The sequence below is a fragment of the Podarcis gaigeae genome, assembly GCF_964106915.1.
Source record: "Podarcis gaigeae genome assembly, chromosome: 11".
Classification (NCBI taxonomy): Eukaryota; Metazoa; Chordata; class Lepidosauria; order Squamata; family Lacertidae; genus Podarcis; species Podarcis gaigeae.
In genome coordinates, this window is record NC_139687.1 from 36,886,908 (window position 1) to 36,909,060 (window position 22,153).

At 40.2% G+C, this 22,153-nt stretch overlaps 1 protein-coding gene and 1 long non-coding RNA gene across 4 annotated transcripts in view; one reads left to right on the forward strand and one right to left on the reverse strand.

The window, feature by feature from the left end:
* Nucleotides 1–22,153, reverse strand: part of AP3B1 (adaptor related protein complex 3 subunit beta 1) — a 149,861-nt gene that overhangs the window by 15,435 nt on the left and 112,273 nt on the right. For all 3 annotated transcript variants that reach the window (XM_083703427.1, XM_083703426.1, XM_083703428.1), the window contains 3 exons: nt 13,099–13,330; nt 9,576–9,660; nt 4,024–4,121 (listed from right to left, as the gene is read on the reverse strand). In XM_083703427.1, coding sequence (XP_083559553.1) covers nt 4,024–4,121; nt 9,576–9,660; nt 13,099–13,330 — 415 coding nt within the window. The remainder of the gene's footprint in view (nt 1–4,023; nt 4,122–9,575; nt 9,661–13,098; nt 13,331–22,153) is intronic.
* Nucleotides 7,568–16,979, forward strand: LOC310827564. The gene is made up of 4 exons (XR_014556417.1): nt 7,568–7,629; nt 10,496–10,626; nt 12,788–13,004; nt 16,577–16,979. It is a non-coding gene; the product is annotated as an uncharacterized lncRNA (long non-coding RNA).

The following is a 22,153-nucleotide window of genomic DNA, read 5'->3' on the forward strand; positions in this document are numbered from 1 at the left end:
AAATTGTAGTCTTTGGGGGAAAATCTAGAAGAGGAAATTATTGGAAACTTAAGATTTCAGAAACCTATTAATATCCAAAAGCTGAACTAAAGCAGAATGAGCTTGACATTTTAAATTACTATAGTACTTTTATGAAATGTTTATCTTTCAGAAATATTAGGTGAAGTCTAATGCTGTCCACGTGTGAGTGGAGCAGATTTCCACTTGTGCAATGAAGAAGAGTTTGGACTTGGACTTGATATCCTGCCATTCACTCCCCTTAAGGAGTCTCAAAGCGGTTAGCAATCTCCTTTCCTTTCTTCCCAATGACACTTCCCTTTCCCCTCCTTCTTCCTGCAGCCACCTATATGCCCCCAAACTCTGCTTTGGAGAATCTCTGCAACAGATTTTGGGAATGTATAGAAGTTGGTTTCTGCTACAATGGGTTCATCCACTCCTCTCAGTTAATGTTCTGCCATTACTTTAAAGAAAAACAAAATAGTAAGCAGCATTACTGTTAACAAATGTTATCGATATGTATTGCTGGATATTTAAGCCTAGGGGGAAAATAAGGGAAATGTGTGCGAAAATATCAGTTTGGTACACAGAAACAGAAAAATCAAATAACCCCAGTTGCTGTTCTGAACTATGCTAGGTGGTTTGGGAATGAATTACACCAAAAATGGTTTTTCCAGTTCAGAATTGAGATCCTACTGAAACAGAATGGCAAGGCTTAGCATATCATGCACAGCATGCACATAAATGCAGCTTTCCATCTTTTAGCACTGCTTATAAAACTTTAACAAGTATGAATATGCAGCAGTTTGTTCCCCTGCTGCCTTTGCCCAGCTCTATTAGAAGAATGCAACAGCAAACATCATAATGGAAATATATATTTTTCTTGGTACTGTAAAAATTCTATACCTTTTATCATTGATTTTCAGAAATCAATACATGCTTTTAGTTTCTAATATTTAGTTCCTAATATTTAAAAAATGATTCTATTTCTACTTTTAAAAATCCTCATTCCCCCCCCCCTTTTAAAAAGTATTTCTAGATGTGAAGGTTTGTGGCATTTCACAAAGGAAAGAAAACTCTGGACGATAATAGTACTATTGAAGGAGATTAAGGCTACAATGAATTCAACAGGACTTACTTCTAAGTAGACCTAGTTAGGTTTATACTGCAAGTTTGACTGACATGGGACAATTGCTCTTGGTAACTTTCCAAGCTGACCTGAATTTTATGCTTGACTTTACTAGTGAAAATTAAGAGGAAATTCAGTTGGCTTAGATATTAAGTGAATATTTAGTAACTGTTAAATTTCCCCCTCAAAATACTCTGTAAACTGTTATTTAATCTTGTTTAGAAAATACATAAAGCTGAGAATTGAGACTTCTATTATCATGAATTTTCTAAAACAGCTGAAACATTTAACTAAGATGATACTAAAGAAAAAGCCTTTTAAACCTACGGTAAATTTGCCAGCATCAGTCCTGCATCAAAGAATGAATTCAGGAAGACAGAAAGAGCAATACTGAAATGCCAAGAGACCTTCATGGATTTACAAATACTTCATATAAACAAATTTTCAAATAGCTTTATTCAGAGTAGCCTTTCTGCTCTATTAAACATAGCAAACAGCTGCCAGATTTATTCAGACAAATAATCAACAACCACAGAAGTAAAATGGCAGAAGAAAAAGGAATTTTGGCAACAACTCCACAGAGGACCACAGCTATTCTCAAAGTGCACTTCTTCTATGCACTCATGGTTCTGAATGGCCAGTCAGGAGGGGGGAGCTCTCAGTCACAGCTAAGCATACAAAACTCAATCAAAATACAAGCAAGCAAGCATACAACAAGAATGAGAAAGGGAGAGACAGAGTGCAATATCCAGATTTACTTAAAATTGCACTCCTAGATGACAGTTTAAGAGAAGGGGAGAAAAGTAAATCACAAAATATGACGAAGCCTCAAGTCACTCACTCACCTTGGTTTGCTGAGCACGTGCAAAGTAGGCTTTAGCCAGCAAAGAGTAAGAACAGCAAATAGTTAGGAACTAGTTAAGGGAGAAAATAACTGACCTTATTTTTTTTATTATAGTGAACAACTACACAGAAAAAAGGAAATCAAATAGTTGTGAAGGCTATCATTATTTCTAGACGAAAGACACAGAGAAGACGACCCACAAAACTGCTTATTAAACATTTATATTAAATATATATCATATTCACGTGTTTTGGGCGGCTGTAATAAATACACAAGGATTTTTTAAACTTTCTAGAATAGTATGAAAGGACTGATTAATGCAAATTTCAATATGAGAATACACAATGGAATCTAAAGGTACCCCACCCACCCCAAACAGTTCAGAGACTGTCCAGGTGAGCTTATAAATAAACTGTTTGGCTTCTTTAAACACACTACCAAATAAAACCTTTTGCAAAAAGAATTTGTAGTACAGGAAAGTCCTTCATATATATTTGATGTGATGCCACACAAAAAAGCCTGCAAGTTATGAGACAGGCAGAACAACTCTGTTATGCGTTTGTGCATAAGTACAGAGTCTATGATGGAGCAACAGCAAAATCCAAAGCCCTGCTGGCTAGCTGTGGCCAGGGAGTGGGTGGGGGAACACCTAACAAACAGAGCCACGTAACAACGCCAACAACAGAGCTAGTGCAGCTTTGTGGCCTCTGTGGATGTGCGGAGGGGGGGCGTAGGTTAGGATATGCACATTCCTTGTCTTCTCATATACAACTCATTTTGGCCCTCACTGCCCACCATTATCAAGGAGGGCACAGAGCTTTTTGGCCTTGCACTATGGAGACTTCTGTCAGTGGGTAAGACTTTCTGCTGCATCCTATGCAGCTCAGCCATACTCCTGGTGAACACAGAATTGCTCCATTCTATATTTTTAAAAGTGCGACAAAAAATGTGGATGCCAACTAAGTAGCTAAGCCATGCTTCTTTTGAAACTGAAGAGATTAAGGCTAAATAATGCTGTAAGAAGTAGGTCACACTAATGAATTTTAATGGAGTAGGGACAAAGTATACTAGCTATATACAAGCAAAAGCTTTAGAAAGAGGACTGGAAATATAAAGAAAACTATTAAAATGTGCTGGAATTGTTTTTCTGAGTAGGTTACACCAGTATTCCAATCACTAGGACTAATATGAAATGTCCAAGCGCATAGGCAGCCATAGTTTGGTTAAATAGATATATTTATTGCTTCACACAACAAGGCGTCCTGAATTTTAAAAAAAGACACTACAGTGGTACCTCTGGTTGTGAACGGGATCCATTCTGGAGGCCTGTTCACAACATGAAAAGAACGCAACCCGCAGCGGCACGTCTGCGCACGCGCAGGTTGCAACTCGGCGCGTCTGCGCATGAGCAAGCGGCGAAACCCGGAAGTAACCCTTTCCAGTACTTCCGGGTCACCGCGGGACGTAACCTGAAAGAACGTAACACGAAGCAGATGTAACATGAGGTATGACTGTACAGTGGTACCTCAGGTTACATACGCTTCAGGTTACATACACTTCAGGTTACAGACTCTGCTAACCCAGAAATAGTGCTTCAGGTTAAGAACTTTGCTTCAGGATGAGAACAGAAATCATGCTTCAGCGGAGCTGCAGCAGCAGGAGGCCCCATTAGCTAAAGTGGTGCTTCAGGTTAAGAACAGTTTCAGGTTAAGAACAGACCTCCGGAATGAGTTAAGTACTTAACCTGAGGTACCACTGTATACAGTACAATAGCCATTAAAACAGTACATGTATACTCAAAAGAATCACCTAGATAAGAATAATACACACAAATTCACACAGTGGTTATGGCCTAATCATGACTTCTTTTTAAAAAAAGTTTCAATCAGTTTCTTAGTACCAGTGCAATATGAAATGAGTGTTACTTAGGAGGGCAGTCAATGGAAATCTTAGGGTTAGACCAGAAAAAGATGTTCTCATTTAGAACAATATGATTTTACTGCATTTGCAAAAAGGTCCAGAACATCCATCTTATTTTAATTTTCCCCCCTACCTCGTTCTCTCTTAAAGTCTTTTTCTGACATAGTAACTGGTAAAAGTAGTTCTCCGACAGGGGGTTGAATAGTAATACTGAACTGATCATCTTTTGTACTGTGAAAAAAAGAGAAAGGTAAATGAATGGTTTAGTAAGATAAAACACTTGTCTTATCAGTAAAGAAATAAGGAACAATTTATATAATGATCAGTCTTCACCCGTGCCAAAAAACCAGCCACCAAAATTTTAAATACTCAGCAGAATCCATACCTAGGATGTTCATTGTTTTCACCTCTGATTACGTCATTCCACAGCACACAGAATGGCTACATCTGTGTTCCAACTATGATAAAGTGGTAAAACTTCTATACCCCCAAATTACTGTGCCCCAGAACCAGTGCCTTTTTTCTAGTAGTACGCAGTACCAGCACCTTTTTTCTAGAAAAAAGCACTGGTGCTGGAGTGCTTTCCTCCGCCTTCCAGACCTCTGTGAGACATGGGGTAAGGCCTGAAGTTTAGAAGTGGCCAGGCAAGCCCTTCACCGGCGCCCTCCGGGCCCTGAGGTAAAGTTGCTACCACCAGCGCTAGTTGCTTGGTAACTGTGCACAACCACTTTAAGCCGCCAGAGAGCAGGATAGAGATGAAGGAACCCTTCCTACCCCACCCCACCCTCTGCTTGGGTCCCTGCACATTTTCACTGCCACTGCCACTTTTACCACACCAAGCATGAATCTGTTTCTGTGCCAAAAAAGGTAGGATTGCGTGTTCTTTTTGAAGGCCAAAAATCATATTGTTACCACCTTCATACAGAGAAATATGCAGTGGTTTTGTATATCTGAAATAAAGTATGGAAAACTTCAAGAAAATAAAGGGGTGGTATTGGTCATGTGTAAGGTGAACATCTTTCTAAGCGTGCTAAATAAGTGTTAGGTCCAATCTTCAAGTTAGGGATTCTCTCTTTACTATCTTTAATTAGATGTATTTCTTGGAAAGCTTTGCTTAATAAAAATAGTGCTTACCAAGGAGTTCTTCCAGGAGCTTTTAATTCTTTATTAGAGTTTTGCATCATTTATATAAGGAACTATTTTAAAACTCCTAAATGTTTTATTACCAATTTTTACCTTTCCTTTATATAATTTGCTTTTACTGAATCGCTTGCTCCAGTATATTACAAGAATAGCAAATTTTGCTATGCAAATCACAGTCAATGATTGGCATCTAAACCAATTGATCTACCCATTACCACTATTTGCCTTCCCACACAAGCCTTACTACAAAGCTATTGATTTAAACAGTGCCGATCGGTTTCCATTTTCTGATTTTGGGCAGGCTAATTAAGAAAGTGAGTAATTGTGATTACATTGCTTCAGGATCAATTACATTTGATGTAAGACAAAGTACTCCTTTTGGAACAATGTAAGGGAAATAATTATAATCAGAAATGGTTTATGGGGGTGAACCTTTTCATAACAATACAGCCAACACCACACATACTTTTGTTATTCTGCGGGCTTAACATATTTAAAACAAATAATATATAAAATGATTTTAATAGAATCAGTAAGCTTAGTTTACATGGGTAAACTATGTTCTATTAGAAAGTGTAAGAGGAAAAAGTAAACATTATTTTTGCAGGGGAACTGGTGTGGATTGTCATCTTTGACAATCATGCGGAGAATACAGGAAACTGGCATCAAAGGGCAGCACAATGCAATGGCTGCTAGAATGGATTTGGAATGAAGAGGTTTTTATTGAGAACTTGCACTTCATTCTTGGATGTCACAGGGCTAGAGCGCTAGGCAATGAAAGTATCTTGGAACCCTCTGTAGGAGTGTCAAGATTCAGCCCTGCCCCAAACTTGAACCTGAGGTCTCCTCAGAGGAGCAAGGGGAGCAGGACCCTCCACTGGCTCTCCACACTGTCAGTGACCATGAAGATATCTGTGCCCCAGGACTGAAGTCTCACACTCCAGCTGCCGGAGTTCCTGGCTAGCTCTTGGACCCACCCACCCACCTTTCCTCAGGACCACAGCAGTAGAAGAGATGGGAGCCAGGCAGAAGCTTTAGAGCCACATGGAAGCACCTCCTTGGACCAGGGCCGCCTGGCTCAGAACCAGGAGGGAACAAAGCCTGCAGTTTCTATATAAGCTCCCAGTCTGAAGAAACAGCTGTAATCTGAGCTCCAGCTTTTTTTGGGGGGGGGGGGAACTAGACAAAGTGGCAGTTGACCGGCAGAAACCTAGTGCCTTGCCCCTATAAGTTTTGGGTGTCACTGACTGTTGTTTGAGGATCACCTTACCAGCTGGATTCTGGCTGAGAGACTGAGGTGGGTTGGTGCTGTTGGAGGCTGTATTCCTAGAATTTTAAGGATACAGTCCCAACCTCCTTTGAGTCCTTTCACCTGCTTGAGACGAACTGGCCCCATTTGTACATCCCATTTAGAACGTATGGGAGAAAAATATGTGTTATTTGGTACTCCTTAAAATATTCACTTAGCTAAAAGTTTAAAATCCAACCTCTTTTTAGCAACATAATTTTACATTCATTTTAACTGTGTGTTTTAAAAAACCTTTAATTGAGCAGTAGAAAAGCAACTATTTGGTTTCTTATTTCAACTCTAAACTTGGTGCTTAGCTTGAGCTGTGTCATTGGGTTCACATTGTCCAAATCATTAAAATGAATACACCACTGGTGTCTGAGGCAAATCTATTTACAGTGACGTTACTCATAGACCGGTGTTGAGGAATATCGATCTTTCTTGTTTGTCTAATAGGAAAATAATAAACAATTACTAGGCAATGTTGGAGAAAGTAATCAGTTTTTATATATCACTAATACAGCAGACCTCCCAAAACATAAAGGTGATGATCTGCATAAAATCAATGTGTTATGCTACATTGCTTATATTTATCACTGCAAAGAATCTCAAGCCTTCAGTGGCTTAAGTCTGGAACTGAACTATTAGTTTGCTGAGAGAGGGGCACTCAGAAGTGCACATACTTTATATATAAAAAAGGAACATTTTAAAAACATTCTATGCAATATTCAATACAAGATCAACATGTTATAATGCCAAATCATGCCAGTGTTTAAAGATGCTCAAAAGCAGATCATGAATACTGTTATTATATCACTCATAAAAATGCTGAAGATAATTTTAATACATTTTTGAATAATCTAAAACATGATAAAGAAACTACTGGATTTTTTTTAAAAAAACACACACACCATAAAATTCCACATTCAAGGAAGTATGAAGCCAATATCACTTTGTGGAACAGAACAGTGAAATTACATCTACAGTATATGAACTTCTGCATGTTTATTTCCCAGATTTCCTTAGCTAGAATATATGTTTGCTCTCTGACTATGGTTTATTTGTTGAAGCACCAGCAAATTAACCATTAACTAGCCTGCTGAAATTACAGTAAAGAACTGTTGATGATCTTATGGAAGGCTAAGCAGGGAATCACACCAGCAAAAAATCTAATGGTATAATGAATGTTAAGCAAACACATATGACTCTAAGTCTACAAACTAATTGAGACTCATCCACTATCTTGTAGGGGGAGACCTGGTGTGTCTGGCTGCCTCCAGAACATGAGTGGCACTGCTGAATACAAAAGTATTCAGCTGAGATAGGTGGAAGGATGTCACAGGCCTACCAAATTGGTAAATCTGTGCCTGGACTGTACTATTTCAGGCTTCAAATGGAAGACTCTTATAACTAAATGCTCTCTCCCCTACCACAAAACATAACTTCATTACATTATTTTCTGATCCACAGGTCCTGGACCTCTTCTGAAGGCCAGTGGGGGGCGAAAGTCTTTGCTCCCCCCTGCCTGCCTTCCCGGGAGAGCGGAGAAACGCAGCGCGTTTCTCCGCAATCCCGGACGGCTTTTGAAAGTCCTCCGCTGTCCCGGGACTGCCACCCGCCAGCATTTTAAGATCGCCCCGGACAGCGGAGAAGTCTCCGCTGTCCTGGGGGCTTTTAAAATGCTGGGGGACGGCAGTGAAGCCTTCAGACCCGGACCTGGTCTGAAGGCGGTTTCCATAGGAACACACTGATTGATTTTCAATGCATTCCTATGGGAAACCGTGCTTCGCAAGACGAAAAACTCGCAAGACGAAAAGACTTGCGGAACGAATTAATTTCGTCTTGCGAGGCACCACTGTATTAGACAAACAATGGTTTAAGAATTTGTTTACCTTAGATTACTTTGGATTCACACTCTTAGGACTGGGGGCAGGGGAGAAAAGAAAGCAGCCCTTCTTTCACACACTTAAATATATAACTGAAGAACCAAATATACATATCGCAACACCTGGGAGTGGAAGGAGCCCAGATAGATTTCTGGGACCCTCCTGGTGCAACACATCCATTTGCTCTTCATAATTTCATAAGGGTCTTGTTAGCAGGGGCTGGGTTTCACTTTGGCCTGATTTGCATGTCACACTAAGCCAAACTATTGCTTGCTTCCTGGAGAGCAGCTCAAATCTGCACTGCTCTATGGTTTGGCTTAGCGAGCCATCCAAACTCTCCTCAACCACAATCTGTAACTGTAGGACAAACCTTGGTGAACAAGGGCAGGGTAAAGTCTTGCCTTCAATTAAATTATGCCCTCAAAGAGGACATTTCATCATTCATTCTTATGAGGAAAGAGTAACCCATTCACTGGTGCAAATGAATGTTAAAGGGGTACAACTCCGGGACATTATTGGGGAAAAGGCTAAACCTGTCCCCTGTTCCCAATGACCCTATGTTCTGGAGCTACTGAAGAATATGACAGAAAGTACACAGCTTAAATGGACATTAAATTGAAGAGAAGTCATGGGAAACCTATTGCCAAAGCTTGTGATGCTGGTGTCAAGGAACAAGCTTTGTTTCTTTGTTACACATAAAATAAAGCTGCCTGTTCACCCACAGTACTCAGTGGAAACCCCCTCAGTACAAGAGATCCTTTTCTTGTTCACACTAGAAATGATACCAAAACACAGGCATGCAAATGTTAAGTACTGAGCTTTCCAGAGGGGACTAAGCAGATACTTTTACATGTGACTAGTCTGATATAATGGAGGTGCTCATTATTTTGTAAATTGTTTTCTGTGGTAAGCAGAAACACTTCCTGAACTTCTTTTGTCTAAAGGGGTGGGATGTCTGGGGTGGTGGGCTTTACAGCAACCATGGTACTTTAAGGTGACTGGCTGCAGATTTCAGCCCCTGGAGACTGACAAGCTAAGACACTGTTGCCAATCTAAATATACTAGCAGCAAGAAAACAATGTATTAATTAAATTGTGCATTATGTAGCTATTTGGAGAGCCATATCATCAGTATAATTATTTCATTTATTAAATTTCTATTGTGTTTCTATAAAAACACAAAAATAGAACTTTTCCATCTCTGTATTAAGCATACTGATCAACCTTCAGAGGCTTAAATAAAACCCACCTTAGCATAATGCGTTAATATTCAAACAGTACAACAGGCCAAAAAAATTGTATTTTCTTCCATTCATTTCCCCTACACATTAATGATCTATTTTTGAAAAGCCACTGCAGCGTAACTTACCACAACTGGAAATTGGCAGCCTGGGTAGAATCACAAAAGTCAATCCCTACTGAGACTGTCATAGATTCCCCAGGTTCAAGAGATTCTATTGAATAGAACATAAAGCAAAACATTGAAAAAGTTAGATAAATCAGTGTAACAACAAGGCTTTTGAAAACTTGTATTAGGTTCTGCTTACTTTAACGTACGTATTCCTTAAACATTTACTGACTTTGCAAAATTTTAGAACAAATATTTGCTTGGCTTTTGATCAAGTGTTAGTCATTGGAATGATGAAGAAAATAATTAGATAACAGGGACTGTTAACCCCTTTGGGGTTCTCTTCAGTGAGCTGCATGTAGATACATATTTATCAGTGTCAGAAATGACACTGGAGATATTGAGATAACCTTGGTAGGCTGTTACTTGAAAATTCTCTGCTATAATAAGTTAAGAACAAGAAATCTTATCAAACAATTATTCCAATTTACAGAAAATACCTGATTCAACTGTTGTAATGTATTTAACTTTGAGATTTAAGAACAATTTGCTTATTTGTCAGAGGAAGTTAAAAGGATCAGTGAAGAGAACACCTTTGTTCCATGAATTTACTAGAAAACTATAGCAGCCTTTATTTACAATGTCAGAATATGTGTACAATATATTACATGCAATAATATATTATAGTTATTGCATTAAAATACCCAAACATTTAAATCTTAACTAATGGGTAAGATTACTTTAACATGAAACATCACAGAACGTGTTTCTAGAAAAAGTGCTATCCAAAATTTGTTTAGCTAAAACACAGACACATATTACTATACTGATTATTTTGATCACAAAATATGTTATCTTACTTTTAAATCTGATTCTCTTGAATTACACTTTATCTTCCATGGTGCTTACTTGTTCTGTTTTTATATTTTTGCTGAATCCAGATTCTAACCACCAATGTAATTTCTTACTTCACTTTATATTTCACTGAAAGCTCTTCACAGAACTAAAGATTATTCGTCATATTACTCTATGATGTTCATTTCACTTACAACATATAGACTACACATTCTGGGTACGTATGAATGCACTGCTTTTTAATTAAACTGGCTTTACTCCATTCCTGCTTCTTAGGTCTGATTCATATATTTAAGGGAACAATTGTGTACATGTTTGCACTGAAGTCTCACTAAATTCAACAGACCTTACACAAGTGTGATTAAGACTGCAGATTAATCAAGCAGTCTCCCCATAAGCATTGTGGGGAATAATGAACAGTCAATATAAGGCATAGCAATATGTGCAGAAAATTCTGGGTTTGAGCCTCATGTTGAGCAAAAGATTCCTGCATTGCAGGCGCCTGGACTAAATGACCCTTGTGGACCTTTTACTCTACAAATCTATTGTCAGAGTTGCCTCCAGGTCCCAGCTCACAGAGGACCAACGCTAGTCAGTAATAACGTATAAAAGTCTTTATTGAAGATTAGTTTCCATTTCCAAACCGCAGCGTGCAACTCTACGTCTTAGAACCTAGACCGGCGAAGCTCCATCTGAGTCTCCGCCTCCTAGACAGCAGTTTAAGACTCTAGCCTTACTCCACCTCTTCCGTTGTTCTTTCCTCCTCTGGGTCCTTCTGCCCCCTGGGGTTTCCTCCTTTCTGGACTCTTCTGACGCTGACCCCCCTGAGTCTTGCCCCTCCTTCCGGCGGGCTTTAGGACCTGGTTCCCTATCCGGGCTACCTGCTGTGCCGCTCGCCTGTACATTTGAACTTGGCCCGCGCGCCCAGCCGGTCACTTTCCTCTTGACCGTTTCCCCGCTCTCCAATGGAGGCGTGGCCAATCCTGACTCATCTCCTCTCGCTGGTGGTGAAAACACTGGTCCCGATGCCTGGGACTCCTCCCCCCCACTGCGCTCTGGTGGGGAAGCTGGTCCTGATTTCCAACTGCTGCTCTGGGAGTCCCCGCTGGCCCCTTCCTTCTGGGGTTTCCCCCTTGGCACCCCCCTTGCCCTGGCCATCGGCGCTCCCTTCTGTGAATCTTCCGATTCGCTGGAGAGGCTCATGGAATCCCTCTGATCACTGTCACCGCCTACGCTCCCTTCGGATTCCTCCCCCTCGCTCTCCATTTCCTCCCTCTCCTGTGCCTCTGCTCCTGAGCCCCTGACATCTATGAATTCACATAAGTCTCTTTTCCTTCCTTTTGAAGAGAGGAGTTATTTTGCAACTTTTATGTCCATATGCCCATGTCTTGTCATGATACTGATATGCTCTCATCCATTTTTCGTCTCATTTACTTGCTACTACAATGCTTTCTTTCTATGGGGTGCTTTATCTGAAGATGGTTCAAAAGTTTTAGTTGCCACTCAGCAATAGCAAAATTTATAGTAATAGTGTGCAGAAAGTGTATTGCTCCTTTTCTGGCTCTACTGCACTGGCTTTGTATTAGAGCACAAGACCTATTCAAAGTGCTGGTGAGAATTCCTGAAACCCAATTCCTCTCCACTCTCATGAGTGGGCATTTCCCACTACACCAAAAGCCCTTCTGCTCATGGCAAGAGCACCAACTGAAAATCATGAAAAATGCTAGAACATGATTATGAACGTCCTTAGAATAATAGAATGATAGAGTTGGAAGGGATCCTAAGGGTCATCTAGTCCAACGCCAGTGAAGACTAATAATTATGAGTTGTTCCTTCCCCCATTCTGGTGTATTATTATGAATCATCTTAACAGATCTGTCCTTCACAATTATTAACCTACCTTAATACTTGTGATTTCCTGTGCTATTACAGGAAATACCTCTATTTTATGTGCTTGCATCATTAAATATAGCCCTATTCAAGTTCTTTGCTAACATCCAAGGGCAAGAAATGTGTAGAGGGCACGTGTTCCTCTGAACTAGTGCAATGAGATTTCCCCCTCTCCTTTCCTATGTGGTCTAATAATCACTCTGGGGTTGGGCGAACCCCAGAATAGATTTTGGGGGAGGCGTTGGGGGGAGTGTTGTATTGTGTAAGGAGAAATCCTTGTACTACTGACAGAACATTTTGCTTAGCGCTACACTGAACACAGCCCTATATTGCTAACTTTACTAGCAATATTAATATTCCAGTGTTATTAATATATGTATCAATACATTTTACACGCTTTTTTAGTTTTTGCAATTAATTAAATTGCATTTAAAAATCTTAACATTGCTCTATTCCTGCTATTTAATTGAGATGCTACCCTGTTTCAGGACTTTGGACTGAGAATATGGAATATATGTTTAAACTGAAAAACGAAAACCTCCCCTACCACCTATCTGCAGGCCAATCAAAGAAGTACCACAGATATCAATAGGACTGTGGACATTACTATGCACTGTATTGCAAGTCATTAAAGAACTATGAACCATAGAAAACAGTTGACAGTTAAAAGATCTACCTGCTCCTGGAATCAAAGGTTCGAGGTTTGTTTGTTTTTTAATGCATCTAAGTCTTTAAAAGTTAAGATGCTACAGAGGCTAGAAAAATATATTGCATAGTTTCAAAATTATAGAACAATTACCTATTGGGTTAAACACATGCACTTTCATGCCAGTAGGCAGCTTTTTTTCACCTAAGTGGATATTTTCTATCTTCTGGTCAGTGGTGTTAGCCAAAGTCACTTGGACAGATACCATCTGATCATTGTAAATGCATGGCTGTCTTGAGAAGTGATAATGAGCTGCTAATCCTTTCCCACTCATTCGGTGCAGGAGTTCATGAGTTCTTGTTGGCACAAAGGCTGGAACACTGACCTATTGCATAGGAAAAATTAAAAGTTAGTAAATACAGACTATCAAGTTCTTGCTTGGTTAAAAATAATAATGCAAGAAATCAGTATTACATTCTATGCATACCTAAAACACAAGGATTAGACTGCATATTACTTTCAGGTGAAAACCTGTAAGGAAATAATCAAAGCAACGTGGGGGGGGGGGGGAAGGAATTTGATAACATTAAAATCTACAGAGGGAAACAGAAAGGAAGGAATGGGGATGAGCTCACTGGTATTCTTTGTATGCATAAAGTCTAAGTTTCAATTCTTGGTATCTCCAGTTAAAAGTGAACTCATGTAGTAGGTTCAAGAAAGATCCTCTGTCCAACACCTTGAGAAACTACTGCTGGTCATAGCAGACGATATTGGAACAGATGGACCAATTCTGCAGTATAGTACAAGCCAGCTTTGTGTGCTCATAACTAACATATGCAATCAGCCGTATATCACCAGAGCATTAGCTAATTTTTTTAACCGTCTTTCACATAATGAAAACACACAAACCAGAAATCCTACCTCTTCCCCCAGAGTTCCTTATCTACAAAGCAGCAAGTGTTAACAGTAGTCTTTTTAGATTCTATTCATAATAATGCAGCAATTTCAGATCAGAATTCCAAACCAGAGACCATTCATTTCATTGTTATAATAAAAATAAATATCATGACCATTATTGGTTTTCAAATGTAGCAACTGCTGCCTTAAATGTGTACATTCATTGTATGATGCACATCCCTTAATAGGGAGAACATCCCCAGACATCTCTCCCTAGTAGACCTAGGTTTGCAGTAGATCTTACTCTTGGTTGAGTCTAGAAACACAGCCAACTTGTCTAGGATATCAAGAGAGGCAGCCACAGAACTGGCACAACCTGCCACTGCTAACAGGAAAAGGATCAAGTGTCATCTCTGCAGTCACAGAAACAAAAGGAAATTGCAACAAAAATGTGCACAGACATTAAGCTGTGTTTGCAAGGTCTGTAAGATTTGTTGTTACATAATGTCCACAGGGGGGACGCGGGTGGCGCTGTGGGTAAAAGCCTCAGCGCCTAGGGCTTGCCGATCGAAAGGTCGGCGGTTCGAATCCCCGCGGCGAGGTGCGCTCCCGCTGCTCGGTCCCAGCGCCTGCCAACCTAGCAGTTCGAAAGCACCTCCAGGTGCAAGTAGATAAATAGGGACCGCTTACTGGCGGGAAGGTAAACGGCGTTTCCGTGTGCGGCTCTGGCTCGCCAGATGCAGCTTTGTCACGCTGGCCACGTGACCCGGAAGTGTCTCCGGACAGCGCTGGCCCCCGGCCTCTTGAGTGAGATGGGCGCACCAACCCCAGAGTCTGTCAAGACTGGCCCGTACGGGCAGGGGTACCTTTACCTTTACCTTTAATGTCCACAGTGTTAATTGCACAAAAAATTGTTCTAGATTTAAAGAACTGAGGGGTCAGTTAGACCCTCTTACCATGTACTTTACATTATGGAATAGGCTTCATTTCAATTATTTATGCATGGAAAGTAGCATGGTTTTGTTACTTGCAAATGGTGCCACTCTGAATACTTTCCAACAGATATTCTATTTGTACAACTTTCTTGGAGTACATTTGACTGCAAATGCACCTCCGACCCCTTTTGACCCTGATCCAGTCAAATTTTCCACTGATGGTAGATTAAATTGCTCTGCAAAAACATTTCTATGCTTAGTGCTGTGCAGAAAATAGAGCTGGTGGTAAGCAGTTTTTAAAACTGAGTAGAATTTTTTTATTTGTTTAAATCTTAAGTTTTTCTAATTGACAAATTGTACAATTTGTCTCCCAGTTTCAAAAAAGCTACCTACGTCAAGATTTTTGCAATATGCACATTTAAATTAAATGTATTAATCTTTAGTGTACCGAGGCTACATTTAATCAATTTAACATCAGATCATTAATCATCTGATTTTTAATCTAGCTAAAATAATCTTTATGCATACATACATGTACGATAATTTTTCAGTGATCTTCAGCTGCACATAGGAACAAGCATTCCTCAGCAGGGCATGGGCTTCACTCATGTACATAAACAATATTACATATGGTGGAAGGCGGGGAAGAGGAAGAAACCCATTCAACCTGTAGAACCTTGTTTCATGTTGCTGTTTATGACCACAGCTTGAGTCAGAGCGTGAACATTTGGTACCAACCTCTTTTGCTGAATTTTTACTGTTCTGTTTTGGCTGGAACCATTTTCTTTTATAATTGCATATTATATTGTTGTAATCTGCCCTGCTGCCTTATGGTGAAGGGCGGATAAGAAATCTTACCAAAAAACAAATAAAGACATTTACACCTAACAAGTAGAATTCTTTTTGCTGCTCATCTTCCCCCAAGCTAGACATTATATGTAAGTACACAGGTCAAAAAGTATTTTAACCCGTCAGAAATAATAAAAAACCATTACTGGAGCATGAGCTATACAACTGAAGAAACTCAAAATAGCGTCAAGACCGGGTGGAATTATTTTATGTAGGCTGATTCAATACAAATGTTGTAAATATGTTTAAATGAAGTCTCCCCTAAAGAGTTAACATACATTTAGGAACTGTATGATAAACCACTACAAATCATATTGGCATACATTTAAGAAAGTCATCTATGTACTTTTAGATGTTTTATGAAAATAACCAATCAATTCTGCAGACACAACATTATTTCTAAAGGAAATCTGTGTGCATATAGATACAGGAAGACAAACCACACATATTTTATCAGTTTATTACAGTAAGCAAATAAGCGTGGAATGAGAGTGCACATAACTGTCTACTTAGTGCTTACTGAAACATTTATAAGAGCTGTTATCTCCCTAATAACAGACAGACAGCGTGCAATTTTAGAAAGGAGAAAAGCTTCATATTTTCAACACTTCACTAAAAAGTAACTGAAGAGTGTAAAATGAAAAATACTCTGTGCAGTTAGCTGGTAATGGACCATATTATCAACTCAAGTTAGATTTATATGATACAAACTAATCACTAATAGTTATTTTATGACATGGCATGTCTGCTTCCGGGGGGGGGGGGGGGGTGTGGCTTTAAGATTAAAACTGTAAAACTTTTAACGCCACTGCTCAATATTTCTTGAAGAAGAAGAAACACACAAAATTTAAAGTTACTGTTTTCCAAGATGCTTTTTCAGAATGTGTAACTCAGCAGTCCAACCCAGGGACCTGTTTGTGTGTTTCAATGTCTGGAAATAGTCCCGTAAGTTGCCTTTTTGGCTGCAAGAATAATGCAATATTATAGTATAAATGCAAAAAGAGCCTTGCAAAGCATTCCACCAACCCACCTATGACAGTCCACTAAGAGCCTGATAAACCTCCTATTTCTACCCGAGACTGCAAAAACAGAAGGCTGGTAGCAGCAGCATTTGGGTATGGTAAAACACAAGTTGTAAGAAATGTATTTGCTACGGAAGTTGTAACCAGTTTGCATTGAAGTGATAAGTATGTAATTAAACTTATAAATATTAGATGTTGCCCTAAATTCTAGGTTCTCCATAAGTATTTCTGTTGTTAGACACTGAGTTTATTATGCTGATAGTGAAATTTCTCATTGCTTTTGCAAATCTAAAATGCACTTTTGCATCAATTCCATTTTAAACACAATTCATGATTTAAATAAATACAACTGATATTTTAGAAATTCATGCTTCTATATGAATCTTTTTGAGGTTAATGCAGATTGCTAATCTTGCTATCCATACTGCTCTAAATGTATCCTTTCTGCTGAAATGTAGTTGTGGTTCGAAGACCCGATCCCCGCATAGTGGAATGAAAACACAAGGACACGTGATATAAGGTTAATGGGCAAGAAAAGGCCACAACTTTATTGATTACAGCAAGTGAAAAGGTAATGGCTTAGGCATTGGATTACGTCAACTGACTCCACCCACTCAGAGAGGGGTGAGTCTAAAACAGGGGGGTTTATTCACCAGTAGGTGGAGCCTGTTGATGCTAATCCAACTGTAAGCTCTCCCCTGATGTCACCGAGGGTCGTGCCATGGCCTCCCGCCACGCAGGCATCAGACAGAATACACGACCGCCGGATTCCTTTAACGGAATACCCAAAATTGAAGGCGCAGGCGATGGCCACACCTAGCTCTTCAACACACCATGACACATTATTCCAATGCCTAACCTACCCACCAATACCACGAAAGTTGTGACGATTGCTATGAGGTAGGTGAAAAAACCAAAAAGCCTAATGCCAAATGGAAAAATTCCTACCAGGCCCCCCGGACAACCAGGGCGACCAACCTAAGGTCCATAGCAAGGCCAAAAGAAAACTGAGACCCTGAGCTCTAAGGGAGTGGAGGGTGGGTGACTCGCGACGGGACGACGAAAAGTGAGGCCGGAAGGCTGGTGCCACGGCAATTTAGGCTGCCATAAAATCTTATGACCTATTAAAACCCTAGATAAAAGCTGGATTATCATTCATCCATGACCCTCTGTCCCATGGGCGACGGCCTTTTCTCTGGTAGATTGTTCCAGGTCGGTTATGTGAATAGACCAGCCAAATTGAAAGATTATAAATATAAATATAACCTCGGAGGGATGGTCAGGACAGGGAGAAAGATAATAATAACCAGATGTAGATAAATTAATCTCAACTAAACACGCCCCCTCGCAGGCACCTGGTTGGGTGCCTGCCTGTGGGCGTGGACGCCAGCCAGGTGAGTGGGAGGCAGGGGGCTAATGCCCCCTGCTTGAGGCGGAGTCCGGCTCCCGACCACAACCACTCCCCTCTCTTGCAGGAGGAGAGTCTCTATTACTGTCTCCTACTTGCTCCCTTTCTAATTTTGACTGACATGTTTTCCAGTTCAACACAACTCAGTGGTCAGAAGCTTCTATTGATCAGATTCAACACATATAACAAAAGAAATTGTCTGGATGAAATACACATTTTGTTCAATGAATGTCTATTGTCTACAATCAAAGAAATCTTTAAAATTATGTTTTGTTAACAGTGAGGGACTGAATAATTTAATCTATCTTTGGAAGTAACTTTTCAATGGCCCTTCTATCCAAGACATAATCCAAAAATGACCTACCAAGCTATGAGCTATTTCCTCCCACATATACTATGTGGGTATGCTCCAGTAACTCTGAAATTTAAGAGGAGAAGGGAAGGGACATCAGATTAGTATTTAAAGAAAGAAAAGCTTGTGGCATTAAGGGAAAAGTTGCCATATGGAAGAAAATCAAATGGAAAAATATTAACAGTAACTGTTTTCGTCCATTAACTATTACAAATTGTAAGCAAATAAAAGTACTGAATGTTCTAAAACAGATAAAGCATCTTAAAAAGCAGAGACATCACTTTGCTGACAAAGGTCTGTATAGTTAAAGCTATGGTTTCCCAGTAGTGAGAGCTGGACCATAAAGAAGGCTGATCGCCGAAGAATTGATGCTTTTGAATTATGGTGCTGGAGGAAACTCTTGAGAGTCCCATGGACTGCAAGAAGATCAAACGCATCCATTCTTAAGGAAATCAGCCCTGAGTGCTCACTGGAAGGACAGATCCTGAAGCTGAGGCTCCAATACTTTGGCCACCTCATGAGAAGAGAAGACTCCCTGGAAAAGACCCTGATGTTGGGAAAGATGGAGGGCACAAGGAGAAGGGGACGACAGAGGACAAGATGGTTGGACACTGTTCTTGAAGCTACCAACATGAGTTTGACCAAACTGCAGGAGGCAGTGGAAGACAGGAGTGCCTGGCGTCCATGGGGTCACGAAGAGTTGAGAACGACAAAACGACAAAAATAAGCATAAGAAGGGACATTTCCACATTGCACAAGGAGAGGATCTTTGATTACCATTGATCCCTACACTGCAACTCCCCCCAATTCCAGGATTGGAATTGGGACATTGATGAGGCATTGTGGAACTACTGGATCTTTCAGTGCAATCTCATCTGGATCTGTAGCCTGTTGAAGTGTGGTCTATTATATTGTTGTCACAGACAAAAGGACTGATGTTGTTTATCTTTGTGTTCATCCTTCTTGACAGGAAGCATCTTTTGTTTATCCCTTATCTCAAAAAGGACTTTTTTGAGCGGGTCCCCATAAAGCTTTCCCCCATTGAATGCGGAATTGGCCAGGTGCCCTTGGGATCCTGCATCTACATCCCAGTTGCCAGATATTGCAGAGCCAGATATTACATTGCCAAGATGTTCACTATCACTGCTCTTGGAAGGGTGGCACAATGGAGAGCTTCTTTAGGCCATCTACAATGTGTTTGGGTACATCCGCCCTGGAGGTGAGATCATTGGCCTACAGGATGCTTATTCTAGCCGTAACAGTTCTCCCTCAAAATCCAAGTGGCACCACTTCTACTCACTTGTCACAAGCATTCCTTGGTCCTCCTTTGCTTTCAGACAGGATAATCGCAGTTTAGGATAAAGTTGCTACTGGCACACCCACAATTAGGGTAGCCAATTGGCCCATAATATTAGTTGGGAAGAGGTAGTGTCTATTCACCAGCTTGCATGATGATTTGTGTTTTTCCAGTGTTGTCTGCTCAGTGTTGCCGCTGTAGCTTTTGCCTCAGTTTCCATGGGTTGTTCCTCAGGGAGTTCCAGGACTCTCCTTGCTTTGGCTACCAGAGCAGGAAAAATTTATGACTGAAGAAGCCTACACTTCAGGGGTGGTGCTTTCAACTCTTCTGCAAACAGCTCACCTTCTTCCTTATCATTTGAGGCCAATGAGGGCTCAGAATCCGAAAAAAATGCCTAGGGTGACTGCCCTCTAGGATCCCTTTGGGAAAAGGGCAGAATCCAGATCTTCATGACAGAGAATTCCTACAATTTATTTTCATGCCTCAGTAATTAAATTATTTTGTTAAAACAGTGCATGTAGTTCTTAAAATACCGTATTACAAGTACAAGAGTGAAATATGATTCACCACATTTCTCTGAAACGTTATGACTGGTTTTTACAAGATGTAGCTGGAAGCTTTACATTGACATACTTCATAAAGCCAAATCCTCCAAGTGCCTTGGAAATGTGAGGTGCAGTAATGCGAATGTGGCTTGTGCCATTAGAGTGCTTTGAAATATGAGTACTCCTCATGAATATTAAGGTCTGTCATATGCCACAGATTCCCTTCGAAACAGTTGACTTCACAGAGACTAGATATATGCTCTAGTTTTAAAAATATGCTTAAGTACTTTGCTGAACCAGTCATTAACTTGCAAAGTTGTCCACTTGCAAATAACTTTTTAAAAAGTGCTCCATTTTTTACCTTGTTGAAAGTAAAAGCAATATAGAAATTAAATTATGTTGAACTCTTCCAAAAGTTCAAAAGTTTCAGCCAGGCACCTAAATGCTAAGATTATTGGGACCTGCCAAATTGTTCTGGAAAAGGCATCCCAAAGCAGAGCTGCCACTACAGAGAAGGCTCCATCCCTAGTAGCTGTGAATTCCCCCTCCAAAGGTTGGGGCACAAAGAGCAGGTCCTCAAAATAAAATCTTATCAGGCAGCTTCATATGGAGAGTATATAACAAGGGTGCTTGTACCTCTGACCATGCAATGAAAAAATATTTGACCCTTGTAGGAGCCTGATCATGTCCTCAAACGTCATACACACCTTCACCCCAACCTCAGGTTTCTGTGAGTGTCTGACAACTCTCCCTATACACAACATACTTTTTGTACAAATGCCATTACACATATCATGCAGCAATATTTGTTGTAGGCTGCAAAAGAAGATTAGTGAACTGTCCAAAAATAAAATATTTATTGATACAGAGTGCTTTTTCTGCAAAAGAGTGGTAGTTGCAACTCCTTTATCACATAGTCAGAAGAACAGGAGAAAGCGAAATGAGGGAGAGTGGTGGAGCAGGGAGCACCAGATATGGGGCAACACTTGGCTATTCAGGACTAAAAAAAAACTTTATGTGAATAATTGGGTGAAAATAAGCCATAACAGCCAGCACAAAAACAATGCCTTTCTTTTGTAGGATAGAGCAAACAGAATTTCCCTTGCAAGGACAGCAGGGGGCAAAGCATACAAATTCCTGACCTATAGACTACCAAATGTAGGTTTCACTTCATAAACACCATGGGTTTTCTGGAAATCATTTAAGCGACCATTTGCATAATGAGTCAATGATCTCCAGTCGCATAACAAGCCAATAACTTCCATTGAGTCACACAGGAAAAATTCTAATGCACTCCCAAACCATGGAATTTGTGGTGCACATATCAAGGTTTCGGTATTAAATCCTTGTGTTTGGATAAGTGAATTCTTGCATAGCCAGCACTTGTAATGCAGGACTTGCATGTACTTAGAATAAACTGATCCCTCTGCCACCCTGCCTCCCAGCTTGACAGACTTTCCTAATTCTCTGCTAAGAAAAGTGGAGATGGTGTTTAATAAACAAAGACCAGCATCTTCTGTGCCATTTTTGTCTATTTTTGCTTTGGGGGGGATGTTAACATTTGTTTCTGACAAGGGAAAGTGAATTTCCAAAGAGTGATTTCACATATGGCAGATATGCAGGTGGGACAGGATATGCAAATGCACTATAACTGTCTATTTTATATGAAGTTGTCAACCAATAATTAGGAATAGAAGCCTGTGCTGGAATAGTGACTCCCCCAAGGCAAAAACAGATCATCAAAATCGTCCAGAGAGGCCTGCACTATGCCCACCACCCTTACAAATTCCCTCCACCTGAAGCTCACATGATCAAGGGAAAAGACCTTGCACTAGAAAGAGGCTCTTAATTTCGGTAGAACAAAATCTCTTGGTCCCAATCATACATGTCCATGCCAGCTCCC